Here is a 12,088-nt window from a genome sequence, read left to right on the forward strand (position 1 = left end):
CATATAAGTGGATAATAATGGATTAGGAGATGTATTAATGTCCAAAGTTACATCAAAGACTTATACTTGTTACTGTAACAAAAAGAATCATAACAAATACAACAAATTTGGCGTATCCATCATAATCTAAATTCAAAGAAACATTGAACATTGAACATTGAACATTAAAACATGCAATTATCACTATAATTCAGGAAAATCTGACAATGATGTTTCCCAAACCTACAAAACAATTTGCTTTAACATTAGTCACTCTGAATCAAATTATCGAATCAAATTATAAGCCTTCAGGATTTTTATGCGATAAATATATGCCCCAAAGATTAAAGGAAAAATTTTATCGCACGGCAATTAGGTCTGCCTTACTTTACGGTTCCGAGTGTTGGGCCGTGAAACATTGTCACGTTCAAAAGATGAGTGTGACGGAGATGCGGATGTTGAGATGGATGTGCGGACATACAAGGAAAGATCGATTAAGGAATGAGGTGATTCGGGAAAAGGCAAAAGTGGCGCCAATAGAGGACAAGATGATGGAAAATCGACTAAGATGGTTTGGCCATGTGAGAAGGAGACATGACGCACTTGCCAGGTTAGGAGAGGTGGGGACTTGAGAAGCGAAAAGGTCCCTAGAGGTAGAGGGAGACCGAGACAGACATGGTTGAGAGTGATAGAGCACGATATGAGATTTTTGGGGCTCTAGGAGAGTATGGTGACGGAGAGGGCACAATGGAGGGAAAGCATACGTGTAGATTTTTAGTATTTGATGTTTTTTTTGACATATTTATTTAGTGTTTTTATTTAATTTTTTTAAAAAAATTATTTGTTCTTCTCTCCTTTATTACACTTTTTTACCAAACAATTTCTTATATATTTTACTTGGTTTACTTTAGGGCATTCCAGATCCTTAATTCTATTTCGATTTTCAAATCGTTTTAATTTCTTCGCTCGATTTAAATTTTAAGTGTTTATAAAAAAAATCCGGAATTCAATTTTAAAATCTGTAAGTTTACTTTGACTTTATATTACATTTTCGCTCTTCCTTTTGTGTTTCACTTTTCCATTTTCTATTCGCATTTTGAGGTGTGCGTTCACCTGCGACGGTTTAAAAGATGATCATTTCCGACCCCAATTCATTTTTGGGATTAAAATTTCGATGTTGATGTTGATGTTGATGTTGATGTTGATGTTGTTGTTGTTGTTGTTGTTGTTGTTGATGGAGCAAATGAGATCCTCTTCATTTCCTTGAATTTCCTTTTAACGGTCTGAATTATTTTAGAACAATCTAATAGTGTAAGTGTTTGAAGAGATAAATGACTAATAATAATAATAATAAAATATAAAATTGTTTGAGGAAATAGACAAGAAAATTGAGAGGCCCCCACCCCCCACCACACACATACACAAATTTTTTCGACCTCTAAATTCAACTCCTAATCCCGCCATTGATTATAATATATAAGCTCAAATAGTCGAATGATGTTTTCCAAACTTGCAAAACAATTTGGGACTCAAATGTAATTATAGCCTCAAATAGTCGAATGATGTTTGGCAAACTAGCAAAACAATTTGCTTTAACATTAGCCACTCAAATCAAATTCAATAGGTCTTGATATAGACGGGTGGGGCGAAAAGACGGGTAAAGGCTAATAAAAATGGGTAGAGGTGGGACAAGGTGGGGACACCCGTTGTGTCTTCCCACTTTATGACAAACGGGTAATTTTATGAGGGGAAGTGGTATCCGTCTATACGTATAGACGGATAGTGTCCGTCTAATGAGAATTTGTGAATCAAATTATAGGCTCAAATAGTCGAATGATGTTTCCCAAATTTACAAAACAAATTGATTTAACAATAACCAATAATTTAGATTTTAGTGTTAGGTGAGGTTTTGAGAATTTAGTGAGGAAGTTTTAAATGTTACTCCATAGAAACTTCTTACAGCCATAGGTGACTCTTCTATTTGACAGTCACAACCAACCAGGAAGATTATGTAACTGTACAGACTTCCTCTAAAAAAATAAAAGGCTTATTTCATCAACAATCTATATGCAAAAGTTAAAGAAATTAATCTCTAGTCTGATGGCAGAACAGTCGGAACAATTATGCAAATATTAATCATATACTGAAAAACAAAGTATGATTATATTTAATTATTTCTCAATTATACAAATTAAGCGGGGTGTTGAAATGACAGCTTTTGGGGCGAGAGGCACAATGGTTAGCTTGCACCCACTTCATGAAAACCTATATCATTGATAACACTAATCCTAATTTGCCAAGTGGTGTGCCTTTCATCCAAACAGAACATTGTTCAAAGAGAGCGACCATCCCAACCAGTACCCTCGCTCCGCCACTGCCACTGTTTATTCCAATAGCATAGCATACAAATCTAAAGTGATAGATGAGACTTGAGCGACACAAAAGTGCAAGGGGTGTGTGTACTAACATGAATATTTGCCCAAGAGCAGGATGATCCTAAACCTCAGAATCCTAATACCTACAAATGATATAATAATAATAATAATAATAATAATAATAATAATAATAATAATAATAATAATAATAATAATAATAGGGGAAAAAAAAAAGGCATCTCCACTTTCAATGTCTCGTCTTTCTCCTCTCATAATAATTTGCAAAATGATTTGCACTAAAGTATTATCTAATGTAGCCATGACCATAAAATGGTGCTAACTTTATGCCCATTACACATTCTTTAGATTAAAGTAAAGGTTTCCAAGTCGTGTGGCGACTATGAAAGAGTCACCACTAGAAATGGCGACTTTGTTATATAAAAAAAAACATCATAATATGTAGACTTGTAGAGTAATAGTCTTGATTTTTATTTGGAGGATAAGAGAACCCACAGCCGCAGCCTATAGTGCGCATCGCATCAGATAAACCTCGAGTATATGTGATAACCTTGAAACCATGTTATTGTTTAGGGCTTTTTCCGAATACACTTTTGGAAGGAGGAGGGATGGATTGGGTGAGTTTTTCCTCCAAATTTTTCGTAAGTTGGAGATAATCTAATTCGTCTTGGAGAAGAAAATAGGAATCCTCCATTTCTCTACCCCTCAATCCCATTTGCTAACCCAAGCTAAAGAAATTGCATTCATTGCGTTTCGAAACCATGCATGCAAACAAACCCTTAATGACAATTTTTCATTATGGGTCATCCGGAAATAACCACCGTGTAAAGTATAAAAAAAGGATAAGACTTCGCGCGTACATTTAACCCCCTCTTGCCCATGGAGCTATTGAGGTTCTAGCAATCTAGGGTAATGTTATCGATCGTTATGACTTACGTGTAAACATATCTCATAATAGTTGCCATTAACTAGGGATTCAATGAAGTAAACACACGATTCAGCAATTAGAAAGTACAAACAATGTCACTTGCAGTAAACTTGGTACTATGGTATAATTTCCTATCAACCACGAGTCCTCGGCAAGTGATACATTAGAGACCCATGCAATCTTGACGAAGTTACGCATTAAACACTCCTTGACCAAACAGGGGAGTGAATATTCAGGTTTGTATGTCCTGATTTTGACGAAAATATTGACTCTATTACCCCTCACAAGCCACGCCACAACGTTATATATATTAATCGGAGAACCGATTTGCTGCTTCCTTGTGGAAGACGTGAAGTCCATTTGAATGTTCCTTATGGTGACCTTTTACTGGCTTTCGACTGAGAGAAAGGTGGACACCGGGGTCATGGTGAGACAATGTACTGTTAAATACAATGGAGCTATTAATACCCTGGACGTTGCTATTCATGAATGTATGAGTTGGCATTGACGATCTCGCCCTTGCATTATGATTTCTACCTTGCATCTTAGACCTTCCCTCATTGCTTGAGTTTCCTTCAGATAACTCCCCATCACTTCTAAGCTTATGAGGGTCACCCTGTCTTCTGGGAGAGTACCCGAGTTCCATGATAGCACCTTTGTTTTCACCACAAATCGTTATAACTCTTAGGCCCGTCTCATCAGAGTCAGAAGCCCTTTTAATATCTTGCTCTTTAGGTTTCACATATATATTGTCATGTGGTTTTAGAACTGTTTTCTGCTCAGATATGGCAGGAATCTTTCTTTCATATTCTCCGCCTGAATTAAATTGTGAAGGGGGCAGGGAAAATGAAGGAGGGGAATGAAGAGCGGATTTAATCTTGGGCGACTCAGGAGGAGTCTCTGGAAGAGGTTTAGCTGCTCTTGGTGATGGCACTGGCGGGTTAATGGCCGCACTGACAAAGCCATTTGAAGGTTTCAGAGAAGATGGTAATGTGGGAGAAACTATTTTGTTTGCATAAGGAGAAGCGGGTTTTGGAAATGGAGAAGCTGACACTGATTTAGCTACCTCTTGTTTCATGGCAGGGGAAGACGGGACCCAAGGTGGAGGCGATTGAGTTCCTTGTTTAGGAGATGGAGGTAGTGAAGATGGTGATGGAGAAGAGTATTTCTGATTTACAGGAGATGTGAGAGGAGATCTCTGAGGGACGGGAGACACAGGAGGAGGAGATTTCTGAGTCACAGGAGATGCGTAAGGAGATTTTTGAGTGACAGGAGATGCAAGAGGAGATTTCTGGATGACAGGAGAAGTAAGAGGAGATTTCTGAGTGATGGGGGATGCAAGAGGAGATTTCTGAGTGACGGGAGATGCAAGAGGAGATTTCTGAGTGGCCGGAGATGGCAGAGGTGATCTCTGAGAGGTGGGAGATGTGGGAGGAGATTTTCGAGTGACAGCAGATCTTGTAGCAATTCTAGGAAGTGGTTTTGGCGAGCTCACGGAGGAAGGTGTCAGTGGTGGCGCAATAGGAGCACGGGTAACTGATGGCAGTGGAGGTGGTGGAGCAAGAGTTCTGGGAGGTTGAAGAGGCGGAGCAGCATCTTGACCTGGCTGAGGCTGGGTACCAACAGGAGGCCTAAATGTGGGTCGGGTCAAGGTTGGTCTAGGCAAAAGAGCAGAAGGCGGTTGCATTTGAGGCCGAAAACTTGGGGCTGGGGCAGGAGGAGGGACCAGTGGTTGAGTCGGCCGAGCTAGGGAGCCCAGACGGAACCATGGACGAGGCTGAGGCTGGTTTGACATAATCGACTCAAATGCTCAAAAATAGAAGCTTCTTATTTATGAAAGACACATGCAATTTTGCATGATAGAGGAGTAGGTCTAGTTTGTTTATATAATCTTAGGAAAACTAAAAAGCAAAATCTGAGGGTCCACAAAAGAAAAGATAGACAACTACAGCCATGAAAAACAGCTGAAAGAAAAGAGGAGAATAAGGAAGGCATCAGATTCAACCCCCACCAGCAAATTACAAACGTTCATCAGCCAAGATTGGCATCAACTAGAGTCAATCACAAGAGTTTCCCTTTTCCCTTTGTAAATGATAATGGATGGTGATGTTTTCATTTCCTTTGTTTTACCAAATCAAGCATTACATGAAACATATAGCATCTGCATGGCCTCTTAAAATCGCAAAGGTTGGAATATGAAAACGCGAAAAATAGATTCTTCTCGACCCCATTCATTGCAACTTCTGCCTCTTAGAAAGTTTCCGAACAGCAATTCCACTAACCGTGAGTTGGACACCATCTTGTATTAGTGCTACGGTATGTATCGTGTATGTCCATATCAGAGCCTTACTGGGTACCAATGTCCAGACAGACAACACTGTAAGATTCCAAAAATTTACATAACAAGTTTTGCCGCTACTGTCAACATCCTGATTTACTTGCTAACTTTACAGATTTGATGCTGTCACTAACACTATCAGTTCTTGACTTTACGCTCCTTTAAGAACCCTTAACATGTACTCCAAAATCTACTTTCATCTCTCAAGTGTGATACACGGTAACAATTGATGCCGTAGTGTCCTAGACTCCTAGCTCAGCATACAGGCATAAAGGAAAGATTAAAGGGCCGCATTGAGAATATTGTTGTGTAATCCAGTTTTCACACGATTCCTACAACTTGAGATATCTGCATACAGTATAGTGTCTTTCAAGGTAAAGAGGCAGAGTAACAGGTAAAGGAGACAGAATGTGATTCCATGGGCAGTGAAATTTAACAACTATGAGAAAAAGAATAATAGGACATGGTAACTGTGTCAGAGCACATGGCCATGAATCTCCTAGGAAATAAGCTGTTAAAGCTCGAAACTTTGGAACCAACTGGAGCTAATGCACAAAATGTAGTTCAAAGGTGATTTTGAGGAGTGTAGATTCATTGAGATTGCAAATCAAGCATGATATGTAATACCAGAAAAGTTAGTCATCATTAATCCAATGCCTCCACAAAGAATTCAGCTCTAAGCAGAGAAGAGGACCTAGATGTATACAGCCCTTCCCAGTTCCCTCTCTATAACTCGAGCTCTGAAGATGATAAGCTAATGCTGAGGCCACAAAAACAGACTGTACAGCACTTTTTGCCCTCTGCTAGACTCTCCATTTATCTTGCATTATCAGCATGTTTAGATGCTCTAGAGTTGGAAACCGGTTCTTAAAAAAAATTATTCATTTAGTTAGTCATTATACATTTACAATGACCATAAGATAAGTGGAAAAAATGGCTAGCGACACTAGCAGCACACTGACATCCAATAATATTAATCCAATTAATTCTTTCTTTCTGTCCTGATAAATCCACCCATAAACTTGAAAGATAAGTGAAAAAAAATGGCTAGCGACACTAGCAGCACACTGACATCCAATAATATCTATATTTCTATCATAAGATATTTGCAGTTGCAAAGCTATATCAGAAGAACGGTACACACAGTGACACAGACACTATAAAGAGTGAAATAAAACTGATGATAGCTGATACAAGTAAACATAATATATTGACATAGTAAGACTGAGACTGAGAAGAATAACAAACCTGAATAACGAACCACTTACGGCCATTTAGTGAATTCTAAAGTGAAGCCGGTAAATAGCTATGATAATTTCTTTTCGCTTTTTCTTGCCAATAGCCATTGCTGCTACCTGATCAAGCAAATAGAAGGCAATCTAGAGTTAGGATCGAATCAGCATACAGGAACCATTACATACTCATTAAATAGGGTTTCAGCAAATTCGGTAACTCAATTTTGACTAAAGCAATGCTTTTTTAAAACTAGTTGTGATTAGCATTCACTTGAATCATTTTCGACAATTCCGCCCATTCACAAACTTTTTACTTAATAATTGAAATCTATAAGATTAATGACTGATAATAGACAATCACGGTGCAATCGAACTACAACAACATTGATACATACTCCGTATATAATTCAGCTTCACTATTATGATTATTGAAATCTATAAGATTAATTGTTTTTGCCCCAATTTAAACATTTCAACCTTCGATGTTCAAAATTAACAAAAATTTACCACCAAATACATGACCACAATTCTCGGGTCTCGAACACAGAAAGTGTAATTTTTCGGCTCTTCAACTCTAGAACTAGAACTAACTCAACGCCTAGAGGGTGAAAGCTAAATGCTCTATCTAAAACTGGTAGTGGTGTCCCATTAGCATTCACTTGAATCATTTTCGACAATTCCGCCCATTCACAAACTTTTTAGAACTATAAAACTCTTCCAATTTTGAATTTATCATTCAAAGATTAATGATGAAATGAAAGAATCATCACGATAGGGATGTGCAATCAAAACTACAACAACATTGATACACACTTGGTATATAATTCAGCTTCACTATTATGATTATTATCTTGAATTACGTAATCAGGCAACCTCGATTTGATTATTTTTATTTAATTTTTTTGCATATAACACATTATTAAGATTAAAATATTTAAATTTTCGATTTTTAATTAATATAAAATTTTTGCCACCAAATGCTAAATTAATGATCTAACTTTATTTTTGAAGAAAAAAAAATCATTTTTTTAAACTTGAAATTATAAATGCACAAACCCGCTTATCATGGCCACAATTCTCGGGCCGCGATGCAGAAGGTGTAATTTTTTGGCTATTCGACTCTAGAACTATAAAACTCTTCCAATTTTACACTATTTATCATTCTAATTGTTCTAATTGATTCACTGCTACACGAGATTTTCAAGAGTGGAGTAAATCAATCAAAATAGTATGATTCTTGCATGAAAACTGGAATCATCTCTACAACAAGCAATCATTAATCATTTATGGACTCATAAATCAATTTAAGTAACATTGGAATGTTAAAAAATACCTCGGTTATCATTGTCACATTCAGACGTTACAAAGCATCCTTTAAAATGTACCAGAAGAAAACTTATTTTCAACTAAGAGTTGATAATGTTGTTTACAAAGAAATATTTCGAAATTTGTAAATTGATGCTTGTGATAACATTTGTATAGTCATGCACTCATGCTTATTAGTCGGATGCTTCATTTTATCTTACTTTTGTATTACGCATATGCTAGGTAAAACCTAGAACAACCTTTCATACAAGGTGTTATTATAATACCAAGTGATATTTTACCTAAATAAGCCCGTTAAAATAATTTCGGCCAACTATCACTTTCCATGATAAGGACATCAAAGTTTTTTTGCTATGGTTTTACAAGTTTCATTTTAAAAACCGTTTTACACGAGAGTTACTCGCGGAGTTGTTCTCACTCCCTACTTGTAGGTAAGAATTATCATTGATCTGATAGATTTTAGATTATTCATTTATACTTTTTAATATTTACTGATGGTTGAATTTGTTTCGATTTCAATTGGATTTTTCGATCGGAATTAGGGTTAGTGTAAAATCTGGGTAATTGATTGAATTGCGAATAGAGTAGATCATGAGTATGATTACTTGTTCAATATCGTTTTGATCGGAGATTCTTATGCCAAATTCATCTGTGACTATTTTCCGCAGTGTTTTACTAAGATTTAGGGTTTGCCTAATCACAAAATTTTGTTTGCAACAGTTGTTTATAGTAATTTACAACAGATCCAAACCCACGCTTTCTTTTGGGGAGTGATGGTGTTTTCTACCATTTCGTTATAATTTACAACCAGAGTGTAAAACCATTCAAACCCCCACACTGTTGCCTAATAAATTCATCTTGTCGATTATTAAACTAAATTTGATTCAGAATTTTTAGTAAGTTAGGGCTTAAAAGGATTATTATTATTATTATTATTATTATTATCATCTCTCCATTTCATCATTTGTTTTGGAATTATGTAACAGTGGGTTTGATTCGGAGGAAATGAGTGAAGCAATATCAAATAGTTATGATGAGACGAAAAATGGACCAACAATATTCATGTTTGTGGATCATGGTAAATGTCGGAAAATGTCTTATTCAGCATACATTATTGAGCCGGCAAATGATATGATAGACCAAGTGATACATATAGACGAAGAGGGGTTCATCTGTGATTCGGAACCTATTTCTCCTGCCTTTACGTTCAAGGAGAGGAACAGCATTTTGCCGCACTCTGGCTCCGTCAACCTTGGCTCCAAAATCTACTTCCTTGGTGGCAGGTTTGACAATCCGCGATTTTCCTCTGCTGATGAAGAGAGGCTCATTTATCAGGCTCAGGTTTTTGACACTGATCACCCGAAGCTAGGAATGCAGTCCCTGCCACCCATGCATAGTCCTAAGATGACTCCTTGTGTCTTTGTTGCCGATGGTATGATCTACGCCCTTGGTTCCCTCGTGTTCAGCTTGTTGAAGAACAGTGCCGTGCACAGATTAATGAAGTTCGTTCCCAGCGGTATTACTACAGGCTTATTTGAGCGCTATGATCCTAGTTCCAACAGTTGGCTAGTCCTGCCTGACCCTCCACTCCCCATTATTGAGTGGAAGGACGCTAACTTTGTGGACTGTGCCACCGTGGTGGATCGACGTGTTTTTATATCTTCGTCTGTTAATCTTCTCGTCTTTAATTTGGACGACCTGCGCTGGGAGGACCCAATCCCGCATTCAGAACTGTCTGTCCGTTTCCCTTACGGCCTCCTCTTTGTCAAGGAATACAATTCCCTTTACCAGCTTACCGGGTCTGGCGCCTGGAAGCTAGGAACTCCGTATGTTCCCGATGTTAGTTTCAGTGAACACCCTTTAAAGGTTATTAAACGAGGCCCCTTCGCCACCCCCCTGGACATCAGCTTGCTTAAGTATCCGTGTTTAGATTCAGGTAAGGAACAAGTTATGGCTCATTCTATTGATTTGGACGAGAACATGCTCTTCGCAACACCCACCTACTCTATTTGGAGAGATCTTTTCCACATGGGTGGCCGCTTCTTCTGCTACATTGTCGCTGATGAACTCAAGGTTGACCGTGCACGCTCTTATGAACCTTACTCCCGCGCTGTTTTGATCAAGTTTTTTGAGGAGGTTCCAGCTCCTACCGACAATAATATTGATAAGACCGAATTCCGGACCTTAGCTTCTTTCTGCTATAAAATTAACACCAACTTCTACAATCCATCCTCTTTTATCCGATGCTCTGTGATTGGCAGTGTTCCAGACTGTAAGTCTCTTGCAATTATTCCTATTAATTGTTTGGTAATCTTGACCGTTGTTTTTGGTGCATTTGGTAGCGTTCTTGCGTATGTGCTGATGCCTGATGGTAGTAACAGTTAGGCCATGCTATTTTTGACTGAAACTATCGAAACCGACCTGAACTGAAATCCTTAACAAACTTTATTGAAGGACTTCCTCTGCTCCACTTATAGTTTACAGTTGCGGTGACCGTCTTTAAATTCCTCTGTCTGTTACTGTGTTAGTAACAGTTCTGCGGGGTTGTAAATGCAGCCTGGATTAACGCGCCGCCACAGAAGCAAAGGCAGGAAAGTGAACCGAAGCACGGAAATAAAGAGCCGGACCAAAGTTTGGTTATGAAAAAAGAGGAACCGGAGAATAAATCTGAATATATTGATTACCTGAAGAAGTGTTTGGCAGGTAATTATGAATAATCTTACTTGTATCCTGAATACTACTCCGTAGTGTATACGAGACTATTAGTAATTAGTAATGAATTGGAATCTGAATACTGAGCATATGTGAATTTCATGAAACTCAGCTAGAGAAGAACAAGTCAGCAGACTGCAAGCTGAGTTAATGTTTCTGAAGACAAACTGAGTTAGAGTTTCTGAAGACAAGCTGAGTTAGAGTTTCTGACGACCTACGTTGCATTCTAGGCTAAACCTCATGGCATGGGTCAGTTTTAGTGGTGATGTTCCGTCTGTGAATGGGAATGAGTAAAGTTTCCGAATGTACTAAGAGCCTAAGAGGCTCTTTCGTTCTATCTTTCTGTTTTTCCGGTTTGGGCCAAATATTCAAGTGACAGGCGCTTAAGGGATGATGGAAAAGCGTGATGAATATCTCAAAATTTATCAGTTTGTTCTTTATGGACATGTAAGTTTATCAGTTGCTACTTGATGTGCTTCTAGTTGGTTAAAATCTTATCAAGAGAAATGCGACTAAACAGCGGTTCTTAGGAGCAAATCCTCGATACCCACCAAAATTATAGGGACTCGTTAAGTTTGAAGGTTGCTACGAAATGTAGTATTATTTCCCCACGACGTAGGATTAGTTAATCATACCCAATGCTATTATAAGAAATCTATGCTCCGTTATAATTCTTTAACCTGCGAGCCTTACTGTATAACATAGCATATTTATTCCTAGTGGTTGGTTAACATTGAGGTATGATGACAATAAGTCACGGGTCTAATATTGTACTTATCTTGTGCTTCATTAAACAACAAAAACAAAACTAATTATAAAAATTAGACATGGGCGAACTACTAGCCGATATGCTACATCATACATTTGATTGTATCCCCCACCTCTTGAAGATTATCAAGTGGGTTATTCCCAAAATGATGATTTGATTTGATTATAAAAACGTAAAATTGACTTGGTTGGCGTAAGAGTATGGCATAGTGCTACGCCACATAAACTTAATTATGTATGTGCATCGCTACTTCTTCGATAGCTACCTCACAACTATTTGGTGGCTAGCCTAGTCACCCCAAAATAAAATCACAATCATTTGGTGGCTTTGCTCACGGCTTGATGCCAAAATAAGACACTTATCTTTTGTTGGCTAATTGGCTTTTTATTTGAACAACCAACCATAATC

The 12,088-nt window shown here is 37.9% G+C and overlaps 2 protein-coding genes across 2 annotated transcripts; one reads left to right on the top strand and one right to left on the bottom strand.

Moving 5' to 3' along the window:
• Positions 1-3,138: 3,138 nt before the first annotated feature.
• Positions 3,139-8,315, bottom strand: LOC141596862 (uncharacterized). Its single transcript, XM_074417122.1, has 3 exons — positions 8,207-8,315; positions 6,887-6,993; positions 3,139-5,986 (listed from the first exon to the last, which is right to left on the bottom strand). Exon 3 carries the CDS (start codon positions 5,093-5,095, stop codon positions 3,611-3,613), a length of 1,485 nt encoding a protein of 494 aa, XP_074273223.1. The 5' UTR covers positions 5,096-5,986; positions 6,887-6,993; positions 8,207-8,315; the 3' UTR covers positions 3,139-3,610.
• Positions 8,316-8,402: 87 nt separating this feature from the next.
• Positions 8,403-11,732, top strand: LOC141596863 (uncharacterized). The gene is made up of 4 exons (XM_074417123.1): positions 8,403-8,630; positions 9,186-10,471; positions 10,756-10,902; positions 11,024-11,732. The coding sequence occupies exons 2-4, from the start codon at positions 9,205-9,207 to the stop codon at positions 11,080-11,082; spliced, it is 1,473 nt and encodes a 490-aa protein (XP_074273224.1). The 5' UTR covers positions 8,403-8,630; positions 9,186-9,204; the 3' UTR covers positions 11,083-11,732.
• The last annotated feature ends 356 nt before the right edge of the window (positions 11,733-12,088 follow it).

This window comes from Silene latifolia, chromosome 8 (genome assembly GCF_048544455.1).
Source record: "Silene latifolia isolate original U9 population chromosome 8, ASM4854445v1, whole genome shotgun sequence".
Lineage (NCBI taxonomy): Eukaryota > Viridiplantae > Streptophyta > Magnoliopsida > Caryophyllales > Caryophyllaceae > Silene > Silene latifolia.